The following is a 25,913-nucleotide window of genomic DNA, read 5'->3' on the forward strand; positions in this document are numbered from 1 at the left end:
TTAAAAAATTTTATTTACTTACTTACAGACTGACTTTGATGTTCTAACGTATGCGCATTAGTTCCTAATAAAAGTACTCGATACTTTGAAGTATCGATACTTTCTGTTCGATACCCTGTCCCTACTTATGACTTATGAATTTTAAGTTACGGGGTTTTATAAGACATTTTAGTATAGAAGTTACATCTTTTATAAAGGCTGTATAGTGTAATAATTTTAATCCTAAGTTATATATTCCTTGATTTTAATTATCTGTGCTTGTGTTTTACTTTGACATTTGAGAATCCGACGACTGTTCAATGTAAATGTTATCAAATAAATGTATTTTATTATCTTATCTGTAATAAAGTACAGCATTTATTTTTGTTTAAAATAATTTATATTCAAAATAAGATATAACGAAATATTACTAATTTATTCGTTATTATTAGTATTATAATTGTTACAAATGAGTGATGAAAAGCAATCGGACGATGTATCACAAACAGAAACATCTAATTCAGAAAATACTAAGGAAAGTGAACAGAAGGACAATAACGAAGCTGGAAAATCTGATAAAATTAAAAGTATATTCAATATATATTAATTTAAGTAACGATATATACAATAGTTATTCTACACTTAATATTCAATTAAAATTCATTCATTACATTATTTGTAGGTCGTAGTAACGGCTGTGGGCTTAATTCCTACTCAGGAGAATTATCTACGTTTCCTCGCCCTAGTAAGATACAAAGCACTGTGTTGAGGTCTGCCACTCAACACACAGTGTCTCAAAACTTAAGCAGTATGTGAGTAACAAGATATCTTAACTATAGGTTCTCTTTGCCTATGCTGCCTCATATGCATATACAGTGTTAACCTTTAAAAAATCCAGAATGGTCAATTTTAGCAGGTTTGTTATTAGTAATAAATTTTATTTTTTAGTTGATATATTATTGAAAGCAACTGGCAATGCACCAATAATGAAGAAGAAAAAATGGGCAGTAGATGCGGAAAAACATATTGGTTGGATCATTGAGTTTGTTACGAAATACTTAAAACTGGAACCTGAAGAGAAATTAGTATGTTTTACAAGTTATTTGTTAATTATTACAATTTTAGAGAACATATTGTCAAGACATTCCAGTTCCTGTACTTACACTAGTTCAAGACAATGTATATTGTTTTTACCAGAGTAAAACATTGAAATTATTCATCCTCTGAATAACATTGGAGCCCACAACTATTGCATTTACAGTATTTTTTTTTTTTTTTTTCGAACATGTGGATAATGCTGTTAGCCCTATTGGCTTTTACAGCGACACCGGTTGGGTAGGGAAGAGAGTACTCTGTCCCTGAAACAGTTATATGCTGTTCTGCTGTGCCATAGCACTCTTAAATATATTGTTTATCTTAATAACTGACATTTCCCAGTCGGGAAATAAATTATTTTCATTTTAAAAACAGGGCAGCATGTAGAAAACAAAGTATTTAAATCTAAATACCCTCTGCCCACCCTTGTATACAGGAAAAGAGTGAAGCTTCCTTTTATTTATTGTCATTTTATCTTATTTTCAGTTTTTATATGTAAATCAAACATTTGCTCCGTCACCAGACCAGCTAATAAAGAATTTATATGAATGTTTTGGTACCGATGGTAAACTAGTTTTGCATTATTGTAAAAGCCAAGCTTGGGGATGATTCAATATAAAAATGTCTAACTAAATTGATATTTCGAAGCATGTTTGCTATTTTTTATAAAATTTAAAGTTTAATATATCTTAAAAATAATAAAATAATGGGCATTTTCAAATAATCTTGCAATGTTACAATAATTAGCATAAAGTTGTATGAATTAGAAAATTGTATGATCTTGGCAAAATAATTATATTGTTGGTTTAATATAAAATGAAATCATTTTAAGATAATCAAGACTACTAGTCCATATTATGTCCTCAATATATAAAATATTGTTATTTGAATATAATATTATTTGAATTGGTTATTTTTATCCAACTACAGTGAAGCCTAAAGCAGGCATATGTTTTTAGCTTATATTTAAAATGTACGTATGTCCATTCCTTTGTTCCCATGTTAAACAAGTGATCCAATTTTAATAAATGATATGTCATTTGTGATGGCACAATTATGGGATATATTAATTTAGTTTATGCTATCAAGTTTTTTTTTGTTTTGTTTATAATTGACTTATTTATTGTGTCACATTACTATACTTGTGTGTGTGAGTGAAAATTTACCAGCAAAAGCTCCCAAATATTTAATACTTGCATTTTTCAATGCTCAAACAACTGTTAGTATATATGTAAAACACTTATGTTTTTATATATTTTTTTTCCAAGTCTATGTTTCTGGGTTGCGATGATTTGAAAAACTTAAAAATTTATGTATTTATGGGAATCCATTTCATATTTCTAGCTAAAAAATTTCTAGCTTTATACGAAATATTGTAACCATTGAAAAAGTTATTAGTAGAGTAAAAATATTATTTTAGTTTTTGCAATGTTAAAAATCTCATAATTTGTGGAAAAGCTATTAACGCTATAAATGCATGTAAAGTTTAATTTCTTGAACATTTGTTTGTGATATTTAGTTTTTAAGTTATTCACTGTAACTATAAAATAAAAATAAATGTAAATAAAAATCATTGAAGTTTTTAAATAAATATTTATTCAAGTATACACAGGCTGTTTTTTTATCAAAAATTCATAAAAAGTATTAATTATATAAAAAATAGTTTTATCGTTTCTTATCACCACTACCGTTAACGAAATCTTTGCTGGTAGTTCTTGTTGGTAGGTTATCTGAAAAAAAAACAATAATAACTTCAAAAAAATTAAAACTTACTCTTTGAAACTGAAACCAAAAGAAATCATTGTTTTGGGTTTTATTACATTGATTTAACATAACCTCTATGTAAATAAAAAATAGATTTAATCATATATCTTCCATGTGCAGACAGCAATTATTTACAATTTTATTATATGTAATTATTTAAAGTTTTAAATTTACCTGCAGGTCTACAACATCTGTTGCCATTCAAAGATTTATTCGGCATAACTTTCTTAGATTTATCCGAATTATTCGATTTATCCGTTTTATCCGACCTCTTCGTATCACACGGGCAGCAGGAATGTACGCTACTACGTGATGTATCCATTGCTTCAATTTTTTCTGTCTACAATTAGAATTAGTATTATGAAATAAAAATATATTGAGGCCAGTCGTGGCGCAAAGCACAAGCGTGCGACTTAAAAGATGACAGGTTGTGGGTTCGATTCCTACTCGGTGGATTATTTAATATTTTTATTTCCTCGCTCTGGTAACGAGGCAATGCGCGGCGTAGAATTCCACTACTCAACTTGCAATGCCTGAAGAATTCTAAAAAAAATCAAATGACTCACCATATATCTATCACTCACCATGATAAATGCGATAGAGAACGCACAGTGAGGAGACGTCTCTACGCAAAGCAATAATATTGAATTTAAAAAGAAAGTATTTAGGTAGGTACCTTAGTACCGTAATTAATGTCTAAATTACCTTCAAAGGAGCCGCTGGTATCTTTACAGGTCTATCAACATTAATATTGTGCTTAGATTTTAATTCCAACTGTAGTTTAAGTTCCTCTTGCAATGTTTTAGGCGATTCTTTGCGTTGTGATGGCGGCTTTTCTTTTTGTAGATATATCTTTTTTTAATGAAATAACAAGAAAATGTAAGACAATTATTATATTATCGTAGCTATATAAAATATTATTTAAAAAAAACTTTTATATAGTATAAACAAGATTAATAATAATAAAAAGAAGACAATTTCTCTAGATGTTTTAATATGGTGTATTGTATTTTATAAATCAACATATTCGGACTCACACCCACTGGGGCAAGCCCAGTATCAAATGACTGAAAAAAAAGATAGGGAAACAGATATGCATGTACCTACATATATATGAAATTGTTTGAAATTTCTCAGAACGGAAAAGTTATATTCTGCTGATTCTCATGTAAAAACAATTGTTTTATAGAAAACATAAAAAAAATAACGTAGCGTTATGATGTAAAACAAAATTTTCAAAAAAATCCAAAAGCTAGGTAATTCGGAAGTACTTATTTGAAATTATGAAATTTATTTTAAATTATTTTTAGGTGTAAAAAAGAGATTTTTAATATAACAATAATATGTATATTATAAAACTAACCTCAGGCACTTTCCAAACAATAATAGTCCCGGCCGCACAGCTACTAACTATATAGCGGGCGTCGGGACTGAACCTGCAGCACGTGACGGCCCCGGCGTGCCCCAACCCAGTGTGGGTATATATACCCTCTTGGTACTTCCACAGCTTAGATTAAATTAAAAGAAAATAATTATTATTCTTAAAGGAGTGTTTTAATACTAGGTTCCCTCTGCCTACCCCGCTGTGTCCGGGATACAGCGTGAACATGATTTGATTTAATTTTGTTGTATATTTTTATTATAACTTGGGAACTTATAGTGTTAAGACACTCCGTTCACATTAAGACCCTTCCATTTTCCACTCTGATTTGAGTGCGTGTTTATAATCGAAAATCTTGATTATGTTTTATGACAATAGGATTATCAGTTTAAGAGCTACCTACAAGCACTTTGCCAAGACGATGTTTGAGTGATTTTATGGGTCGTAGGCTTTTTATAATTTTTAACTTTGTTTGCTTCTTACTTTTACGCTCTGATCGTTGCCGCCAGTTACAAAGAGTTCTCCATCTTGTGTGATGTGCAGGCCGTTGATAGCTCCCGCTTTGCTGGCTTCTAGCTGAAAATAGCATTTTAATAGAAAGTTAAGTTTATATTACAGTACATGTATAAAAAGATTCCTTGAAGAACCTTGCTATATCATAGGCGTTAGTGCAGGAAAATTGCAGTTTTTTAAATATTAAATAGGATAGGCATAGGATAAAGGAGCGTACGGGTCACCTAAAGGTAAGAGATCATTGCCGCTAATGACCTCTTGTAACACCAGAGGAGCTACAGGTGCGATGCCGACCAACAAAGAACATAAATTGTATTATATTATCGACCTGGAAGCACTGCCGCAGGTAGGCCATTTCACAGTAACGCGGCGGGTGGAAGTTCCTACAAAACCACTCAGCAGTGGAGTGACATGTACCCAGATAGTTAGGATAAAATTTCAGTTTGCGTCATACTGTGCGATTGAAACATTCAGAGACAGGTAGGTTGTACACTTTGTTGTACAGGTAGGGTGTGTTTGTTGTATTATTATTTCAAAGTATCCAGATCCCTTAGGAAACCATACCCACCTCCCGTGCCAGGTTCCCGCTGGCCGCTTCCCAGTAGGCGACGCGGCGGTCGGTGCCGCCCGTCAGCAGCTGGCAGCCGCGCGGCTCAAAGCAAACGCACATGAACAGCGTGTTCGCGTACATCACCTGGCGGCGGGAAAGGGACCTGGGGTGGACCCACGATAGGAAAAAATGGTTTTAAATTTAGTCTTTTAAAAGACTTCGGGATTATCTATAAAATATGTCACCCAATTTTTTACTTTTATAAAACAATATCTAACTACTCCAAAACTGAGAATAAAATATTACCATGCAAATCAAAACAATAAGAAAGCAGGGCCTTAACACTGGGACCCCTGGTTCCCTCTGCCTACCCCGCTATACAGTGTGAAACCAAAAAAAACTTACACCAAATCCCATATAATACAGGAGCCATCGGTGCCAGCGCTGACTGCCTCCGTGTCGTTCGGCGACACTTGTATAGCTGAAACTGGACTTTTGTGTTCTTTGAGTACTTTCTTCAAACTTTGACATTCTGGTTTTATATCCCATAAGCGTACCTGTAAAATTAATAAAAAAATAATTTATAAGAGTTGTTGTCGATTACACTAGAATATTATTATATTTAATTATCATCATCATAATTTTTAAACGGTTTTATTTAGCTCACCCCGTTTATTTGTTTGTTTGGGTCAAATTTAGTAATTGAAATTTAACCCTCTTCCCGTTAACCGATTGATCTGAAATTTGGTATACGCCTTTGATTCTGGTGACAATACAATTATCCATATTCAATATTATTGTGAATCCAAGATGGCCGCCGCTACAAGATGGCGGACAACTTAGTTTTTTTCAATCCCATCAATATGGGTATCAAATGAAAGGGCTTGTCAATTAGAATTCAGTGGACTATACAAAATCAAAATCCAAGATGGCCAACACTACAAGATGGCGGACAAGTTAGTTTTTTTCAATCCTATCAATACGGGTATCAAATGAAAGGGCTTGTCAAGTAGAATTCAGTGGACTACACAAAATCAAAATCCAAGATGGCCGCCGCTACAAGATGGCGGACAAGTTAGTTTTTTTCGATCCCATCAATATGGGTATCAAATGAAAGGGCTTGTCAAGTAGAATTCAGGGCACTATACAAAATCAAAATCAAAGATGGCCACTGCTACAAAATGGCGGATAATGTAGTTTTCAATCCCATCAATATGGGTATCAAAATAAAGGGCTTGGTAAGTATAATACAGTATACTATACACAATTACAATATGAATCTCCCACCTAAGTCAAGATCTGGTATCCTGTCGAGGACTGTGTGGCTATAGGGTGCCTAAAAATGAGACGTCGCTAGGGGTACACCACCCAAGGTAAAAGGTAAAAGCGCGCCGAGAACTGTATGGCACTAGGTGGATAAAAATGATATGTCGTTAGCGTTTTCCCCTCAAGATTCAGGCACATCTTGTTGTACATAGCCTTGCTCCTCTATTGGACCTCTGGGGGGTCGATTGTAACATTCTCCATTAACCTTGCAATAATGAGGCACTCAACGAATTGAATAGTAGGAGAAATAAAAACTAAAAACTTAAAAATAAAAAAGTAAAAAAAAAATTTTAAGTTAAACGGTTTTATATTGCAGATAAATGTACTAAAAAATAAAAAATAATATCATGGAAATTATGATTACTAAAATAAAATCGTGGGGCACGTCCAATATCTACAATCGAAAGACATGGCATGAGACTTCACCCACCTAGTGGTAAGTAGAAAGTGTCCCCACGATTTTATTTTAGTAATCATAATTTCCATGATATTATTTTTTATTTTTTAGTACATTTATCTGCAATATAAAACCGTTTAACTTAAAATTTTTTTTTTACTTTTTTATTAGACTTCAGTTTTAAATACGGTTAATATGTTTAAATTTGATAGCACAGCAGCCGTCGTCATTGAGCAGTGATCCAGACGCTGTGGTCTATGGTAAACGCGACGGTTGGGGGTTCGATTCTCACTCAGCGAAAGTAATTATTTTCATAATATCGTTATAGTAACAAGTCAAAACGCGGCGTTGAGTTTCACCCCAACGTGTAATAAAGCTAAAAAAAATTAAAACACCAATGAAATACACAATAGCTAAGCACCTGTCCTTCGCATCCACCGGATATGAGCGTGCGACCATCTTGAGTCATGTCTAGGGCGGAAGTCCCTTTATTATGTGTATTGTAGATGCAGTATATTAACCTTCCAGTTAGAGGTGTGAATGCTCGAATGTTACCATCATTCCAGGCTAAAAAGAGAAAGATTTTTTTAGTTTCACTCTATATTCCACTCATAGCAGTGGGGAACCTGTTGTTAAGACACTTTGTTCCCATTGAGACACTTCTGTTCCCCAGTTTCCGTCGATTCCTGAAGAAATTGCGTGTTGAGGGACGGAATTCAAAGCCGCGCTTTGTTTCGTTACCAGATCAAGGAAATGAAAATATTATAGATCATCCTACCACAGCCTGTGATATTTGCAATCGCACAATTGTCCCCTTGCGTTAAGAGTGGCCTCATATAATATATCCTAAAATTTTAAGGAGTAAATAATTATGCGTATTTACAAAAAAGAGGCTCTACAGTATTTCCCATACAGCAATTTTGGATCAGGGAACCTAGTGTTAAAACAATCCGTTCCCGAGCCAGAAAATAAAAATAATTTGAATATAATAATTCTCTTACTACAATATAACACCACACAATCCAAACACTCACCAGTAACAATAGACTTGCCATCAGCGGAAAACAAAACAGCGGCACAAGTGAAATTGGGCACTACTATACGCAGCAGTTCCCGGGCGCTGCTCGCGCACCACACGCGCACGTCTCCTGCGCCCGCCGTCGCGAACACACCAGACATACCCCTAGATCAAACCCTTAAATCAGCATCATGCTGTATCCCGTACGCAGCAATAGGCAAAGGGAACCTAGTGTTAAGTTCCGTTTTTCAATTTTTGAGGATTCTGGAGGCGCTTTGCCACGACAGCAGAGAAGAAAAATAAAAAAATTAAATATTTCATTTCCTCGAGTGGTGATGGAACCCACAACCAGTCCCGTTTACAGGCACACTTTGTGCCCCTACGCCACGACTGACGGCACATCTAGTTATGTATAGAAATCGAAAGAGTTATATTACAAATCAAGATAGATTAAAAATAATCTTAAAACACAAACACATAGTACGGTCGACGAGTCCTGGCCGCCCTGAAGTTAGCTGTGTATGGCTGCGCAAGTTTTGATTTTAGGATTTTTCGTACGTTTATTTATTTACTTGCAAAAGTTCAGAAAGCGGAACTCACTAACAGTGCGGCCATAACTCGTCGACTCGACTGTTTTCAGCTTCACATCTCGACAATTAAGCCGTGCGTATGGATCGATGTGTTTTAACACTAATTATAATTAGTGTTAAGACACTTCGATCGCGTCCATTCCAATAATTTTCTATTGCGTTGACTTAGTCGTTTGATTTTCTGAGATTTCGTAGACCTAAACATCTGGTATTAATTTCATACTTGATATCTCGAGATAAATGGTCTTGACACAGACAAACGAATAACAGTGACCCTATTAGGTTTCTGTTTTTCCCTTTCAAGGTACCTAACTAAAACTACGGAACCCTAAAGCGTTAAAAGCGAAGTGAAGGTAAAAAAGAGCAAGCGGATCATTAGTTTGCTAATAAAAACAAATTACCTAGGAAAAGCAATATCATTTATAGCGCATCTGTGACACGTGACGACTAGCATTGGTTCAAATTTGTTCACACTGATCGCGTATATTTCACTACTTCTAGTTCCCGCTAGGAGAAGTCTCTTATCTCCTTTGAGAGCCGGTGATTCCATTAGTTCTAAGGAAGTTATGCAACCTTCCAATTTGGTGCTTTTCAACTAAAAAAATGAATTGTTTTATAATAAGAATTTATATACAAACAATGTAAATTCTTATTTAAAAAAGAAGCAAATTGTTTAAGCTCGCGAGCTAAAAAGCTCGCTGTAAATCAGCTTCACGCTGTATCCCGCATGCAGTAGGGTAGGAGGCAGAGGGAACCTATTGTTAAGACACTCCGTTTCCCACTTTCTGCTGAATTCTGGAGGCATTGCGTGCTAAGTGTCAACGCCGCTCTTTCCATAGCGAAAAAATAGAAATATAAATAGTAAAAAATATATGCCCGATCCTCTTAGCCTTATTCAAGTCCCAAGAAAGACTATAATTTTCAGACCTTAAAAATTATAGCCTTTTTTGGTACTTTTGTTATTTTTCTTAGTACATATACATAACACAAAATACTATTAGAATAATTATAAATATACATAAACAAACTCACCGCTCTAAAATGTGGCATATTGGGATCCAACACTTTGCTTTTAGGGAATTCACCTTTCCAATTGATTTCATCCAAAATATCAATGGTACCGTCACCAGCGCCGACGATGAGACATCCATCTGTCATTATCAGTATGGATTCTATTCCTGAAGAAAAACACAATTGCTTAAAAACCTTTTAAAGGAACTAAATCAAGATGTTGCTTTAGCTATTATATATTAGCAAATACATTTTTTTTGCTTCACGCTTTATCCCTACCACCAAACGCTACAGTCTCAGCATACATCTTTGGCCTCGTACACTGTCATCAACCTCCTCATATATAAGGTATATATTCTATCTATCTAGTATCAGTAATACTATGTTTTCAAAGTTCAACTGAATTCTACCGCTGTCTCTCTCCTCAATAACTATTGTTCATAAGTCTTTTTTTCCATTCTTTCATCACTCATTCTCTCGACATGCCCAAACCACTTAAGAACGTTTATCTCTGTTCTCAATGTGACATTCTCGGTAGGTCGCTGCCATTCTGTGATCAATGCAAAATTATCAAAAATATGGTTATTGATTTAATTAATTATTACGGTTAGTTATTATGGATTCTATCTCCACTCTACAAAATTATTTTATAAAGAGAAAAATAAAATAACAAAAGTATAAAAAAATCCACTACGATCGACGTTTCGCAACCATCCTAAATTAATGATACCTAAACTTTCCCAGTCATAGGTAAGAAAGATCCTAAATCAAATCTTCAATGCCATCTTCAAAGCCAATTAAACTACGAACCGACCTTCTCGTACCTTGACTATAACATATAGAATCTGGTCTCTTCCCCTTCTTCCACGGCCCGCATTTAGCTAAACACCCAATGAGGGACGGCTTGCATTGCGCCACAGAAGCTGCGGGATCCGACGGGTAGTTTATGGTAAATTTTATCATATCTCCGGAACTAAAATAAGGTTAAAACAAATTATTAACGAAGTGTCTTAACAGTATTTTTTTTTTATGGAAAAAGGACAAGGCAAACGAGCGTTCGGGTCACCTGGTGGTGATCACCGTCGCCCACGACCCCGTGCAGCACCAGAGGAGCTACAGTATTCCCTCTGTCTACCCTGTTGTGTGTGAGATATAGCGTGAAGCTGAATAAATTTTGTTTCGTATATTTTTTTAAAATGTTTAAATTATTTACTTATACTAAAGTATAATCGTCTTGCAATTATGTTTTTCAAAACTGTACCTACTTCATTAGCCAAATAATACGCGATAGCACTCGAATAAAGGATTATATTTTCTATAGCGTTTCTACGCAGAGAATTCAATATATTTTCTTCATAATAATAGAAGTAGAACTAAATAGAAATTAAACTTTATCCTCACGTGGTCCCTGCAACGCCATAGCTATCGTCCTGGCTGATCGCTATACATCTGACGCACCGTCTCAACTTGCCCAGAGAGACGTCCACCACGTCCAGATTCTTGCTTTCCACTCGTATATTCCATACTCGGAGATTAGCTGGATTTATTGGAAGGAAAGGTATTCTATCTTATTTTTAAATACAATACTTATTTAAATAAGTAAAGGCCGTTTTTATAGTCATAGCAAATAGTTAAGTATGTATAAGTATTTAATACTTCGTTTTAATATATTCAAGCATTATTTATATTTTTTTCTATAAGTAATGTGTGATAAAGCAGAGGCATCCCTTCGAGTGGAAATCGATCTCACATCCATCTCATTTACATTTAGAATTGACATTTTTTTAATATAACTCTTTTCAAGACATTGCACGTTGAATGGCAGGACCCAACGCGTAATATCTTGGTATATCTTATTTAAACCCACTCACAATCACCACCAGTTACAAAAGAATTGACTCGTAAACACAACGCAGTCAGCGTCATAGCGTCTCCCGTGGTCAGCCGCGCAGCCGCCGCGGTCCCGGTGGCGGCGCCCGCTATGCAGTCCCAGAGGACCACGGAGCCGTCGTCGCGACCACCGAGAGATATCATGTAGCGTTCGTCCGAGGAAAACGCTAGGGCTTCTACGCGGACCTGATCAAAGAAACAGTACCTACTTATGTAGTCTGATAGTGGCCATATCTTGGTATATTTCCATTTGAGAATTGTTATTTTTGGCTTCACGCCTTTTTCTTAGAGGGGTTGCCAGAAAGACCAGTACACCAAACGCTACAGTCTCTGTAAACCTCTTTCGCCTCGTCTACTGTCATCAACCTCTGGAGGTTTCTTATGTTATTTATATGACCTACTTATCTCCACCTTTCCTCTTGTTGTTACTTCATATATCTACCTTTTCGAAGAACCGAAAAAAAGGAGATTATTGCAAATGAGTGTCAACAAAGCCATGACAGTCATTGCTTGATGTACTTAACTTAAGATTAAGATAAAAGATAATTACTTATATTAATTAAATCTATATAAGTAAGTATGCACTTATACATAAGTAGGTAGGTTACAAATGCTCTCCAAAACATTTTATAAGCCACTAAGTACTGCTATTATTTACTATATAAAAAAAAATCACAAAAGTACCTTATGCAGTTCATGACTCCCTACCATAATCTTCTTACTATAGTTCCACACCTTGGCAGATGCTTTGAAACCGATATGATTGATCTGACCAGACCCTATAAAAGTGCCTTTAGGTGACACTGCTACAGTGGACACACTGTTAGTATGACCACTTAGGAAGTACATTTTCTTAGTTTTCCATTCTTGTATACAAACTTTGTTGCCCATGGGATAAACTATGTGCTCGCCGTCTGGGTGGACTTTCAAGCCGCGGATGGCTGATCCTGATTTGGAAAATTTTTGTTTTGTCAATTTAATGATGTATATAATGACCAACACATATTTATTTACTTATCAACAAGTGTTACATTTCTCATTTTACAAAAAATATTTTATATAAAAACTAAAATTACTTATATAAAATTATTTTATACTAGAAACATATACTTAAGTACATACCATCAAAACCAATAATAGCGTAAGGCTCTAAGTTTTTCACATCCATCTTTACAGGTTAAATCAAAATAAACATACAAAGTAAAACTTTTCAAACTATACAACTTTACAAGCACTGTTTGAAGAATCCCGTTGCTAAGCAACCGTTGCCATGGTGACATTAATATATATATATATTTTTAAAATTTTTCCGGCATCTTGATTTTTTAGTATTGTTTTTGAAAAATTTACTATAAATATTTCGATTTTATAATTAATTTGATTATATAAAAATTCAAATTAGGCATATTTTATTACAATTTCCTTGTTATTACATTTTACCTGATATTAGGACAGCTTCACATTGTCCATTCCCCATTCAGACACTACCATTTCCCACTTTCTGCCAAATTCTTGAATACTCTTTTAAATATTTATTTATTTATGAAAATATTTTTAGTTTAGGGAGTGAATTCTAATGAACCATGAAATATGTGTTCAATAAAATATTTTCAAGAGTCTGAACTTCAAATTATATAAAAATCAGTGCCGTTTTAAAGACTTTTCCATACAAACTTTCAACCCCTATTTCACCTCAGGGTTAAAATTTATCGAAATCCCTTCTTTTACGAACATTTAGTTATTATCGTATTCACATTATGAAAATAAATTTCATGTTTCCACTATCAGCGGTTATGGCTGTGTCTATACCTGAGTCAGTGGGGTCACCTCCTTTTATATATTATATAGATTTCATTCCTCAAATGGAAATCTAAACCCCAACCGCCCCACTTGGGCCCCACTGTGCCATGACAGCCACCATGTATACTTTGAAGTATTCCTGGATAAATAGACTACACACAAAACAATCTTTAAAATTCGAACCCCAGTGGTTCCAGAGGTGGTATCAGGAAGGAAGTTTCTATGAAACTGCACACCACCTAGATACATGAAAAGCCATGTATCCAAGTGGTGTGGATGATATTTTAGCTTGTATCAGTTATTATTCATTAACACTAGTCAGTCTTTTATTTAGATATCTATAATTTAAAAAAAGCTTATTGTTTAGAAAAATATAATATGAAGTTTAAAATTATTGTCATTAAATTATAACAAGAAATATTCTATGCAATAATTAGATTTTTTCAAAAAAACCAAAAAGAAATGGAACAAGGAATGGAATTCAACACTGCACTTTGTCTACTAGAGAGGAAATGAAAAAAACAATTTCCACTGAATTGAAACTGGCAACTATATTTGTAATCAAATGATGTCCTCATTGGTGTAGCAAGCTTAACTTGCGCCCGGGGCAAAATGCTTTTACAGTGCCCCCCAGAAGAACACAATATAATTTCATATGTATGTTTTAGTTTTGTGGACTATTTGGAGCCCCTTTATGAGCAGCACCCAGGGCATGATGTTCTATATGACACACCTATAGAGGAGCGAAATTAAAACACTACAAATACAATAAATAATAACACTACTAACAATTAGCTTTAGAATAATACTTAACTTAATATAAGTTGGAAATAGAAGGCTTTATTATTATTTTAATTATAGAATACATTAAAAAATGTTAGTTTACATATATTACAACTTGAATTTCAATAATGAACAGTAATATATTCATTAATTATATTTACAATTTTAAACCTTTATTCATAACTTATGCTTATTATATTATATCATCTATTTTTTTCCTAAGCACCGTCTCCTTATGGATTTGGCTTTCTCATCTATCTGTTCTTTAGCCACTTCTGCAATTCTCTTAGTTTCATTTATCATGTACTGTTTGATCACTGATAGAAATTCTGAAAGCTGAAGCAAAATTGCGTTATGTATATTTTATAATAGGACAGTAAAATAGTTATAATTAGATTATCTAGCCCCAAAAGACAAACGTAGAGAAAGATGGATTTAACTTCACACTTCATTTTACTTATATCCCGCAAATGGCTGGGTAGGCAAAGGAAACTTATGAATTATGAAATGATTATAAAATTATTAACGAAATAATATATTAGGTACTTACTAATAAATCATCTTCCTTTTTACCAAGCTGTACGAAAGCACATTTAGCAGCATGGTTTTTGTGTTCAGTCCAGGGGTCGTCACTAGACTCCCAACCATCTAATTCTTTACCACAAAGGAAGCATTTCGCAGCATCAGCATCATCTTTGCCAGTTGCAACTGAATAAAATCCAGCTTCTGCCATATTACGAACGTTGCAATTATTTTTATCACTAAAAGGCCAATTTTTGAATGTCTTAACTCGCTCTTCAACTAAAAATAAAGATGGGCTATCCATTTTATAGATTAATTGATAAAGCAGAGTTTAATTATAACAGAACTCATAAATTAAAATTAGATATCCGTTATTAAATAATTTTGAAATCGTTTGACATTTTTGACAGTGTATGCCACAGATCAGATAGCAACTTGTTGCTTTTTATAAATGTCAATTATTAACAAGGAACATATTTTAATACTCTATAGAATATAATAATTAATTATTCAATAGTAATATATTAATTTATTAGTTCCTATATAGATAATATATTTTTATCGAAAAATGTGCGCTTTGTGACATTATATTAAGTTAATTTTTAAATGCCTGTATCCCGCATGTTAAGGGATAGGCATAGGAAACTTAATCTTAATACACTTTTCCCGACAATCCGTTTTTGATACATTGCATGTTGATAATTATTATATTTGCAAGAAAATATTAAATTACATGTTTCCTCATACTTCAAAAGACAATAATGAGTTTATGAATAACTTATCTATATTGTGCCATAGAGCAAAATTGAAACTAGTTAACATTTTCTGTCAAAATGAACGACCAATCGAAATCGAGGAAAGTCAAAGTCCACTGGGCCACAGTTAGCTCCGATACTGTTGATCTAGAAAGTAATTTTGTATTTGTGTTTATACCAGAAAACTAGTTATCTAGCTACAAAATATAAATTAAAATAAAAACATAGCACTATTTAAATAATAAAATCAAGGTACAAATAAGTAAAGCAATCTTAGTATAGATATAATATCCCAAAGTAATCGAAACAAGTGCCTAATATTTTATAAGATTCTTTTGTTATTTTAAGATATATTGTCGTAATAACGTTGTTGTAAAGAAGTTTAATGTTTTACGCGACTCTTGCGATGGTCCGAGCTGTTTTCTAGCATTGTCCAGTACTGTACAGCATTTTGGTAAGTGGATTTAACTTTTATTTGTTTACTTTTATCATATTTAATATATTTCGTCGTGCATATGGTTAATGTAATTAAGTTGGATACCGTAATTTACCTTTTATCATTTTTATTGAATAATTATTCAAGGGGTTAGGATTTTGATGAACCATATGTTTAAAATACAGGCTAAACATATAATATTTTAGCTTACTCGATTAACGTTAATATGTTTTTTAATAGGTGTCGTCACTAAACTTCTTATGTTATTGATTAATATAAGTCACGGTTAGTTTCTTTTATAAAAAAATATTTACTTTTGAAGTTGCAAAGACTTTAAAAATTTGTTATGGTTATATTATAACTTGATGTAAAAGGTTAGTTTAATAAAATGTTTTTTAAATTTAAAATTGGTCAAAAACTCATTCTAATAGATTTTTTTTCAAACAATATTTTAAATACAGAACAAAAACATAAATAAATCTAATAAAACAACATAGTGCAACAAGCCGTTTAATGCTTAAAAAAGTAATATTACAAACCATTATCAGTAAGACAACATTAGAATGAGGTGACACTAATTATTTGGATTACAATATCTAGACAGACATTTTGTGTATATAAATAAATATTTGAAGTAAAGGTTTTATTTATGTGCTTATTGAGATAATCATTAAAATACATACATTTTTACAATTAAAATTGCTTTTTTTTGCATTGCTTAAAATTACTTTTCACACATTTTGTCTTATTTGATATAAGAATAATAATATTACAACAACCCTTAAAAATCTCTTTATATCCTAAGCATAACTTTGTTCTATATATCATATTGCTGTCAATATTTTATTAAAAATATAATAATCTCTACTGACATCATAAAACTGAAAAATTTGTTTGGAGGAACACTAATCTCAGGAATGAGTGGATGAAATTGATATTTTTTTGTATTAGAAAGAATATTTGAGGAAGGCTATGATAGCTTATATTAATTCTGTTATATTAGGTAATTACATCCATTAATTGTTTATATGGAACCAACTGTAAATGAATATCCACTCAGACAAAGCCGCAATCTAGTCTTAACATTTTTTATGTCATATAATATAAGTACCATGTAAAGATGTAAAGCTAATAAACTAAGTGGCCGATGTTTATAGTAATTAAGTTAAAAGGCAAGTCATCGAGTTAAAAGACAATGCAAATTAAATGCAAAAAAAACAATGAACATTTTTATTGAGCATAAAGTTAGTTATTTATGTTATTACCTATCACTTATAATCGGGTGTTGAGGCCATCATGAGCACTAGCGTGACCATAAACACGACGGTTGTGGGTTCGATTCCCACTCGAGAGAAAGAAATATATACTAATATAATAAGGCGAAAGAAGTTGTTTGTTTGTTCGTTCGTTCGTGTAAGGCGATATTTCATTGATTTTTTCGATCGATATATATTAAAACTTAGGGAAAAGGGATATACAATGAAGCTAAAAAGGTATCGGGAGTTGTTTTGGTAACAAATTAATCAATCTATATATATAAAAGGACTTGTCCTCACTGACTGAGGTAAGACGCACGCACAGCCGTAACCGCTGTGCATAGAAACGTGAAATTTGGACAGATGTTTACTTTCGTAATCTGGACATCCACTAAGAAGGGATTTTGAAAAATTTTTACCCTAAAGGGGTGAAATAGGGGTTCAAAGTTTGTATGGAAAAAACATTAAATCGGCACCGATTTTTATAAAATTTGAAATTTAGATTTTTAAAAGTATTTAATTGAACACATGTTTCATAGTTTATTAGAATTCACCCCTAAATAAGCTAGCGAAGCTGCGCGCGTCCGCTAGTCAAATATAAGGCACAGACAGAAACCATTAGACTGGGAAAGTTGACATTGGCATGCAGGTAAGTTAGGGAGTGTAGGGGAGTACAAGATTTCTTCTTACGAGTACGCGAGGAACGACATGTTTCATTTTATGTCTTAAAATTCAACAAAGTTGCGGGCGGCGTCTAGTATAGCTATAAAGATATTCATAAAATTTGATCTATAGGTTTTCTCGTAAAAATTTTATGTACAAATTTTTACGTTACCTTTTCTTACTATTTTTACTACCATTACCTTTTTTATAACTAAATGCGGGTGGATAGGCAAATATTTAATATACTTTATTTGTGTGAATAGATACGTACTATTTCTACAACATTTTTTTAAATTAATATCATGATGAGATCGACAACGTGGCGTGCAAAGATGCAATTTGGTAGCGTCTTGGGGATTTTTGAAAGAAACCCCGTTTTTTTATAGTAGAAGCAAACGATATTACGGGTTACAACTTTTTGCGAATATTTGATTGCTATTTTAGAAAATTATTTACGTTTTGATTAGGAGATACGAACCCTACGTAGGATGTATGTCAGTTTAGTTGATCGAACCCGTAATCCTTAATGATACACAGAATGACAGGTATTAGAGAGGATGTCATGGCGATAATGAAGAAGAATGTGCTCAGGTGGTTTGGGCACGTAAAGCGGATGAGTAATGAAAGAATGGGAAAAAGAGTTACAAAAACAGCGGAAGATCTCCGTTAAAACTTTGAAAACAGCATTCATAGTACTGGAGGAAAAGGGTAAAAAGTATGAGGACCCGAAAAGATATATAAGGAGATAGATGATAGTAGACTAGGAGGAGTTTGCAGGGACCGTTTTCTCTGGCTACCCCCGCTTGGCATATCACGAAACTAAAAAAGGCTTTTTGTTCACTTTACAGTAGTCCAAAGCCTTTCAAAAATATAGTTTTGAATGAGGTTCTAAACGGAGAATATCACCTCGTTTTTCTCTTTGGCTAACCAGAAAAAAGTGGTATATTATACATTTACAACTATTTTATTGTAGGGAATGCACCTAATGCTACTATGCTATACTTAAATACCTACAGATTTTCCATAGACTCGTAGCGATGGCTCGAGAGGCCCTTGTAAATATCATCGTTGTCGTCCTTTGTATTACTTAGAAAATGTTGCCAGGATTTTTTTTAGATTTCATTTAAAAAATATTTTTTTCTAAGCAAACACTGCTATGATAATTAAACTATAAAATATTATCTTATGTACAACGCAACTCTGTAATTTGAACCAGTGGTTCTTGAGATTAGTACGTTCGCCCAAACATACTTTTCAGTTTCATAATATTAGCTTAGATATGGATTTTAGCATGCTCTATTCAAACGAAACAACGTAATATTGAGTGTTTGTTTATTTAAGAATGTATTGTTTTGAATTCAGCGAAACACGTGTTTAAAAGTAATTTTGAAAATCTTCCAAGTTCATGAACTTACGAGACCATTCTGTACGATTTTTTTATGTGATAAACATACGTTTTGACGTTATAACTACGGTTTATTTCAAAATTTGTTAAAATAGCCGTTTTGGTGATGATTATATTTAGGCGTAGTAAATATTATTCCGCGGTAGTCGTGGGATTGATCCCTATTCAGAGGAATGATTTTGTATAAATTATTTTATTTTTTCCACTCCGGTAGATAAAGCGCGGCGTTAAGTTCCGTCACTACGTATAAAATAGGATGAATTGTGGGGAATAGAATGTCTGAACACTAGGCAAATGTATTTATCTGTGTCTTATTATCAGAGAGAAGAAATGAAAATAATTCATTCCCCCGAGTTAGATTTGAACCCACAAACGTCACGTTTACGGTTAAACGCGATACAATAACAGCCCCTTTAATAATTATATTAATGACAATGACATAAGAAGCATTGTTTGCTTTAAATTAATGATGCATTGTTAAGTACAAGTAGTCATTATATGCTTTCGAGTATTGAATCAGTAAGAATCAAATGAAGCTACTTTTTATAGTACTTAAAATGTATATATATTTTCATATTTACTAACTAATATTGTACATGAAACCTATAATATATTTTTTTTGAGAGATGGACCGATTATAAGTTTGGCCGACTAGTCGATTAACCGATTGCAAAGAGGTCGAAAATTCGGCGGATTAGTTGGTTAAGCCCATTTTGGACATTTCTGACGCTTTGTTATTGTTATTTTATCCCTATGCCTACGCTGTTGTGTGATTTGTGTCAAACGGGTACAGTTGCTTGTAGACGGAATCCCTGATTGGAAGGTATCTAGTGTGTAGTGTTGTTATTGAGTGATACATGTCACTTATTGTAATAACGCAAAACCTCTAGCCGAATACGTTGGAAACATATAGACGGTATGTGTTTTTATCGTGTTTTTTTTTAAAACGTTAACCGCTTCCGATTTCTAACAATGTAATATAATCTAAGGATATGAATTTGAACCACTTGTAATAATTGTATCCTCGTGAATCTCGGCAGTTGTACGTAGCTTAGGTGATAATACAATATTATAGTATCAACGATCTGGTGTGCGTGTATGATGGAGCAGGACCTGAATGTTGGAACTCTTCAGAGGTTACTAGTAACAGTTAGATTTTATTCTCGTATAATTTATAACTCGGAGCAAATTCTATATCATTTGTATCATTTGGTGTAGAAAATCATGTTTTTTAGTTTTTTTTTAAAACCATATATGTTTATTTTATAAAGGAAGGAAGGAACTAGCGGCCCGCTCGCGGTTTCACCCGCGTGAACTATGTTATTATTAATTTTTGTCTCCATGGCTACGTCCTAGTGACGTCTATGCAAAATTTGAGACTCCTAGCATTTAGTAACGAATGACAAAGATAAATGTCATTAGTAACGAAGTTTCATACATACCTTCAACCCCAACAACAACCCCTTAGAAGTCTAATATTACAAATTCCCGTCTTAGCGAGCACCTACGTCCTATAAGTAACTCCTATGCAAAATTTGAGATTCCTAGCAGTTGTAGTTTATGAGATTTCGTGATGAGTGAGTGACCTTTCGATTTTATATATATAGATTATAATTATGTAAAGAATTTAGATTACTATTATCACAGCTGTGCAAACATTATTCGGAAGGTATTTGTCTATTTGAAAGTACATAAGCACAATAAATGTATGAAGACTTTCAATAATTTGAAAATACTCCATAGTGGAAGGCAACAGATGTTTTAGAAAACGTTAAAAAAATTAAACGTAACGGGACTCGAAAATCGCGCCTCTTGGAAACCGTTGAAGCGCTAAGCGTACTACTAAATATACCTACGTTTATTACAACTTATTTATATTGTTAGCATATCTGTAGGTAGTTTCTTACAAGTTTCCGCTACCAAAGATTATTGCTAATAATGATCGTTTGGCAAGGCAAAATATATACTATTTATTAAATATGTTTAAGATTTTGAAAGTGTAATAAGAAACAAGCATGATAAGAAGGCATGGCTTGGTGTTCAGAGCGCTTAGACGGCTTATAAGAGGCACTGATTCCAGTTCTTTTGCGTTTCAATTATTTATACGTAAATTTATAATATATACAAATAAAAAGTAAAATTTGATCTATAGGCTGTACTATAATATAGCTATTTAAATATATTTGTTTTTATGTAAATATACATAACATACCGTTGTTTGATTTAAATGCTTTGAGAATTCGGCGAAAAGTGGGGAACGGATGTGTTGTAATAGGTAATCTAAACACTAGGTTCCCAGATTCCCTCTGCCTTCCCTTCTATGTGCGGGATACAAGGTGAACCTTAAAAAACTATGTATCAGGAACTACATATTATATTATATCCATAATTCATACAAAAAACTCAATCTCTAGTACCAAATAAAATAAGCAACCATAACCCAATAGAACATAGCAAAGTAGGCGTAATGTCAACGAGGCCTCCCGGGATACGGGATCGATGCGGCATCCGCACTGCGGTTGACTGGGGAAGAATTGTTAACACTATTATAAAATTACTATGGAAATACTATGGAGTTGTATAGGTATGATTAATTTTGATGATATATGGCAAGGCAAGGCGTTTTCTGTTCTATTATTTAAATAATTCTTCGATTTTTTTACTTTTAACATACCTTTAAAATTGGCCGTTGCCCGGAGAACGAGGTGGCTTACTAGTTTATTTCTGTCTATCCTGCTCTATGCGGGATACACCGTTTAATTTCACGCGGAAGCGGAGTCTGAGAACAAATAATACTAGTGAAATATTGCTTTATAAAAACAAGATAGCTTCGTTTTTCATTTTCTCTGTATAATACCTTCATTTTTGAAGTTGAGTGAAAAATTTATGATAATTAATTCGAAACTAATTAGCGTCATAGCGTAGTGCGGAAAAATCTGAGCTTTCTAAAAATTAGGTCAAGTGTAGTCACTTCCTAATAAATTATTTTTTCCACTCTGTCTACAACTATGTTTTTTAAAGCCTTTTTTTTCTTGAAATTACTATTATTTTGTATAAGGGTAATAATTTACGTATCATTTCATCGGCATTATAAATTTTCTGTAGTCATATAGCAGAATAGGGAACCTAGTTCAAAAACACTTCGTCACCCACGCACCGCCCAATTTTCGAGACATTCCGTGTGATTGGCGGAATGTCGTGTCATCTGTGTCGCGCGATCTATATTTATTTAAGTTTACTTATATTACCTGAAATCAAAATATTCTAAACTTATAGGCAATATTGAGATGGCTAATAAAATCATTATGTTTTTTTTTGTAGTTTTTACCCACAATTTGTACCAATTATCAATAAATAAAAAAAATCTTTCACTAATAAATAAAAAAATTAGACGCCTTTCCTTACTTTTCCTTACAATATTTGAGCTAGAACCTATTCTAGTATATGCCCACATACACGCGTTATATATGTAAATAACATTTTTATATATATTTTATTATAGTAACAGATCGAATGCCTCGATCGAATATATTTAGATTTGTAAAAAAAAACTATAATAAATGTAATATCCATTTTATATAGTCTAAAATATCTTTACGTTATGAAACAATGGCAGAAGGAAAACAATACTCGTACGCTCCACTTCAAAATCATAATAGATTAAGAACAAGAAGTTGTACAGAATATTATCTTAATGAATTCTTCATACTTTTATGTACTAAATGCCATATGACACATATTTTTAGTATTGTTTTTTAGTATAGGTTGCTCAAAATGCGCGGTTGGGTTCCGCAATGCTCTAATATGATCGAAGTGAAAATGAAAATATAAAAGGTTGTTTTTATCCCGCATGTAGCAGCGGTAAGCAAAAGGAACTTAGTGATAAGACACTACGCTTCCGACTGTCTGCCCAATTTTTAAGATATCGATTGGTGAGTACCGTAACTCAACGCCGCTCTTTATCCAGTGTTTTTACTATGATTTATTTCTGAAGTAAATAAGTTAAACGGCATGGTAAACAAACGTTGTTGATTTTGTCAAAGCTTTGCCTTTGAATGTAGTTAGTAATTAGGGCCAATTGTCAAGAAAGGTCAATTGGAGAACGTTCTCTAAGGACGTAGGTATCTTGTGATTAGCTATTTATAGCTTATAGTAAACATGTTTATTAGTTTGTTTATTTAACGATTTTTTTTTAGTTTTCACGCGGTATCTCGCATTTAACTCTGTGGATAGAGGGAACCTAGGGTCTAGTTCCTCCCTCCGTTTTCCACTTTTAGTCCAATTTGACAATGCGTGTTGAGTGGAATATTAATTATTTATGATAACTTGATTACTTTGACTTTTTAGGTACATTTACGTAAGCTTTCTTTCGAACAGCGATCGAATCCTCAACTATTTTGGTTACATGTAGGCATTTCCCATTGCGCCACAAATTTCTTCTCTTTAAATTTACATTTCCATTTCTTCGCTCTGGTGTCCGGTAAAGCACGGCGTTGAGCTCCGCCACAATCAATTACAACAAATGTTATTTATACCTACAGTAATATAGATCGTAAATATTCCAGCTGAGTAGAGTCAACAAATTATATTTTATAGGACGGCGGGTCTTAATCATTGTCATTATTCAAACGACTACGGTGTATTAGCATGAAAATACGTTCATTTGTAATTAATTAATCGATGTTTTGATGTCAAAATGTTGTTAGGTTATTTATTTTGTTAAAAATCTTTTTAAATTTAATTTTAATCACGTAGATTAAGTCGTAGGAAGTAGCAAATCTCACTAAAACTACGTACTAACGACATAAATATCAAATATAAATATATATAACTAGCGGACGCGCGTAGCTTCGCCCGCTTATTTGCACCCTTAGAGGTAAATTAAAATAAACCGCGAAACATGTGTTCAATTAAATATTTTTAAGAGTCTAAATTTCAAATTTTATAAAAATCGGTGGCGATTTAAAGATTTTTCCATACAGACTTTCACCACTTATTGGCACCGTTAGGGGGTACATTCTAAAAAACCGTGAAACACGTGTTGAATTAAATACTTTTAAAAATCTAAATTTAAAATTTAATAAAAATCGGTGCCGATTGAATTTTTTTTCCATACAAACTTTCAACCCCTGTTTCACTCCTTTAGGGTTAAAATTTTTCAAAATCCCTTCTTAGTGGATGTCCAGATTACGAAAGTAAACATCTGTTCAAATTCCACGTTTCTACCATCAGCGGGTACGGCTGTGCGTGCGTCTTACCTCTGTCAGTGAGGACAAGTCCTTTTATATATATATAGATAATTATAATTATAATAATATAATAACAAGCTTAAGCGGGCGAAACCGCGTTATGTCTCTAGTAGTCATTAAATATACCTAAATAACAAAAAAAATAATATAAATGAACTTAAATAAATACAATGCTTTATTAGAATAAAGCCTAGTTTATCCATAACTGAAATAGCAGTGACCTAAATACTGAAACTGTATACGACCCACTTCTGGATACCTGAAGGGACTGAACGGGAGTCTATAAATTTATATATAGTACTCTTCTGTGCAAGTGCAGTCTACATTACTTCAGGCACTTAGGTTCGTATTTATTGTACACTCTCAACTCTGAGATCGATCTTGAGATGCTGTTTTCATTTATAGATTACATGATACGAGCCTTAGAATGTGTCATGTTTGTGTTTCAACGATTAGTTATTTCCATTTGACCACGTAAGCATAGCAGTAGGTAAAAGCTAGTATAACATAAAATATTAATTTATTCCTAATAGAGAAAACTCTTGGATATTATAACAAGGCTCTCGGCCTTGATTCGATAATATTCACATTACGAGATCGTCGTAAATTATAATAAGAAAGCTGAAGTTTCCAAGCAGCAATTAAGGTCGAGTTATTTTAGAGCCACAATATAGTTCACTGTCGCGGAAAACTAATTTTGTCGTGCCATAAACTAATGTTCGTGAAATGGTTCTGAGGAGTGAGTTTAAATTTCACAAATAGTATTAAATTTTAATATAGTGTTTTTCTTATTTTCTAGTATTTCTCATTTATTCGATTTAGGGGTAAATTACTTCAGTGTTCCACATTATTGTTATTATTTTTACATGGCATTGAGACATGGCATTGAGTTACGCCATTCAACAGGCAGTGTCTCGAAAAGTGTTCTAACTCTAAGTTTGCTCTGTCTGTATTGCTAAGCGGGAGGAAGCATTAAGTTGCGTATTTCTTGCGGTTTTTTTATTCGGTCGTATTTTATGTATATTCTGAGATGGGTAGAGTGTATATACATATGAATATCCATCCTTTTCGCCGTGGCCCAACGGAACGCCGTCTGGTAAACGGCATGGTTGTGAGCTCAGCTCAATCCCTGATTAAGAAAATAAGCCCGGTTTCCACCGCGAAAGAGAAATGAGCGGTAATGCATAGGCCTAACGAACTTTAAAAAACAATAGGTTTACATATCCACCAACAAAGATTATTGTATTTTCTAATAACTTCGCCTCGCTGCCAGAACTAAGAGAGTTCATTTGAACTCTTTTTGCTCGCTCAGTCCCTTACACTTAACTATGTACCTGGTGGAAATACAAGTATGCAATTTAAGTAAGCAGTCCTTAATAGATCCGTTCCGCTCGCGGTAAAAACCATACAGTTAATTTGGCCATATCGACGTTTAATTACACATAAGACAAGTTAAAAGTGAAAAATCCTATTAAGTGATATGAAAATCCAATTTATATGCAATTCCCAAGCTAGACGGTAACGAGCTTT

General features: G+C 33.3%; 4 protein-coding genes across 6 annotated transcripts in view; 2 read left to right on the plus strand and 2 right to left on the minus strand.

The window, feature by feature from the left end:
- The first annotated feature begins 267 nt into the window (after positions 1 to 267).
- Atg12 (Autophagy-related 12) lies at positions 268 to 2,681 on the plus strand. The gene is made up of 3 exons (XM_085198167.1): positions 268 to 566; positions 928 to 1,064; positions 1,561 to 2,681. Exons 1-3 carry the CDS (start codon positions 449 to 451, stop codon positions 1,681 to 1,683), a joined length of 378 nt encoding a protein of 125 aa, XP_085054293.1. The 5' UTR covers positions 268 to 448; the 3' UTR covers positions 1,684 to 2,681.
- LOC146531664 (cilia- and flagella-associated protein 52) lies at positions 2,653 to 13,998 on the minus strand. The gene is made up of 16 exons (XM_085198168.1): positions 12,637 to 13,998; positions 12,199 to 12,461; positions 11,496 to 11,700; positions 11,026 to 11,161; positions 10,449 to 10,597; positions 9,646 to 9,791; positions 9,015 to 9,208; positions 8,040 to 8,188; positions 7,427 to 7,572; positions 5,688 to 5,839; positions 5,301 to 5,445; positions 4,703 to 4,795; positions 4,202 to 4,345; positions 3,544 to 3,690; positions 3,013 to 3,178; positions 2,653 to 2,804 (listed from the first exon to the last, which is right to left on the minus strand). The coding sequence occupies exons 1-16, from the start codon at positions 12,680 to 12,682 to the stop codon at positions 2,740 to 2,742; spliced, it is 2,346 nt and encodes a 781-aa protein (XP_085054294.1). The 5' UTR covers positions 12,683 to 13,998; the 3' UTR covers positions 2,653 to 2,739.
- Positions 13,999 to 14,134: 136 nt separating this feature from the next.
- Positions 14,135 to 15,029, minus strand: Det (baculoviral IAP repeat containing deterin). Its single transcript, XM_085198166.1, has 2 exons — positions 14,648 to 15,029; positions 14,135 to 14,433 (listed from the first exon to the last, which is right to left on the minus strand). Exons 1-2 carry the CDS (start codon positions 14,921 to 14,923, stop codon positions 14,305 to 14,307), a joined length of 405 nt encoding a protein of 134 aa, XP_085054292.1. The 5' UTR covers positions 14,924 to 15,029; the 3' UTR covers positions 14,135 to 14,304.
- A 433-nt stretch (positions 15,030 to 15,462) lies between these two features.
- LOC146531666 (monocarboxylate transporter 9-like) overlaps positions 15,463 to 25,913 on the plus strand; it is a 41,638-nt gene continuing 31,187 nt past the window's right edge. For 2 of the 3 annotated variants that reach the window (XM_085198721.1, XM_085198722.1), the window contains exon 1: positions 15,463 to 15,828. The gene's annotated coding sequence lies outside the window, so the exon portion shown is untranslated. The remainder of the gene's footprint in view (positions 15,829 to 25,913) is intronic. The other variant, XM_085198723.1, reaches the window with a different exon arrangement.

This window comes from Heliconius melpomene, chromosome 15, assembly GCF_056956725.1.
Source record: "Heliconius melpomene rosina isolate 202511_hmr_F chromosome 15, ASM5695672v1, whole genome shotgun sequence".
NCBI classification, from domain to species: Eukaryota; Metazoa; Arthropoda; class Insecta; order Lepidoptera; family Nymphalidae; genus Heliconius; species Heliconius melpomene.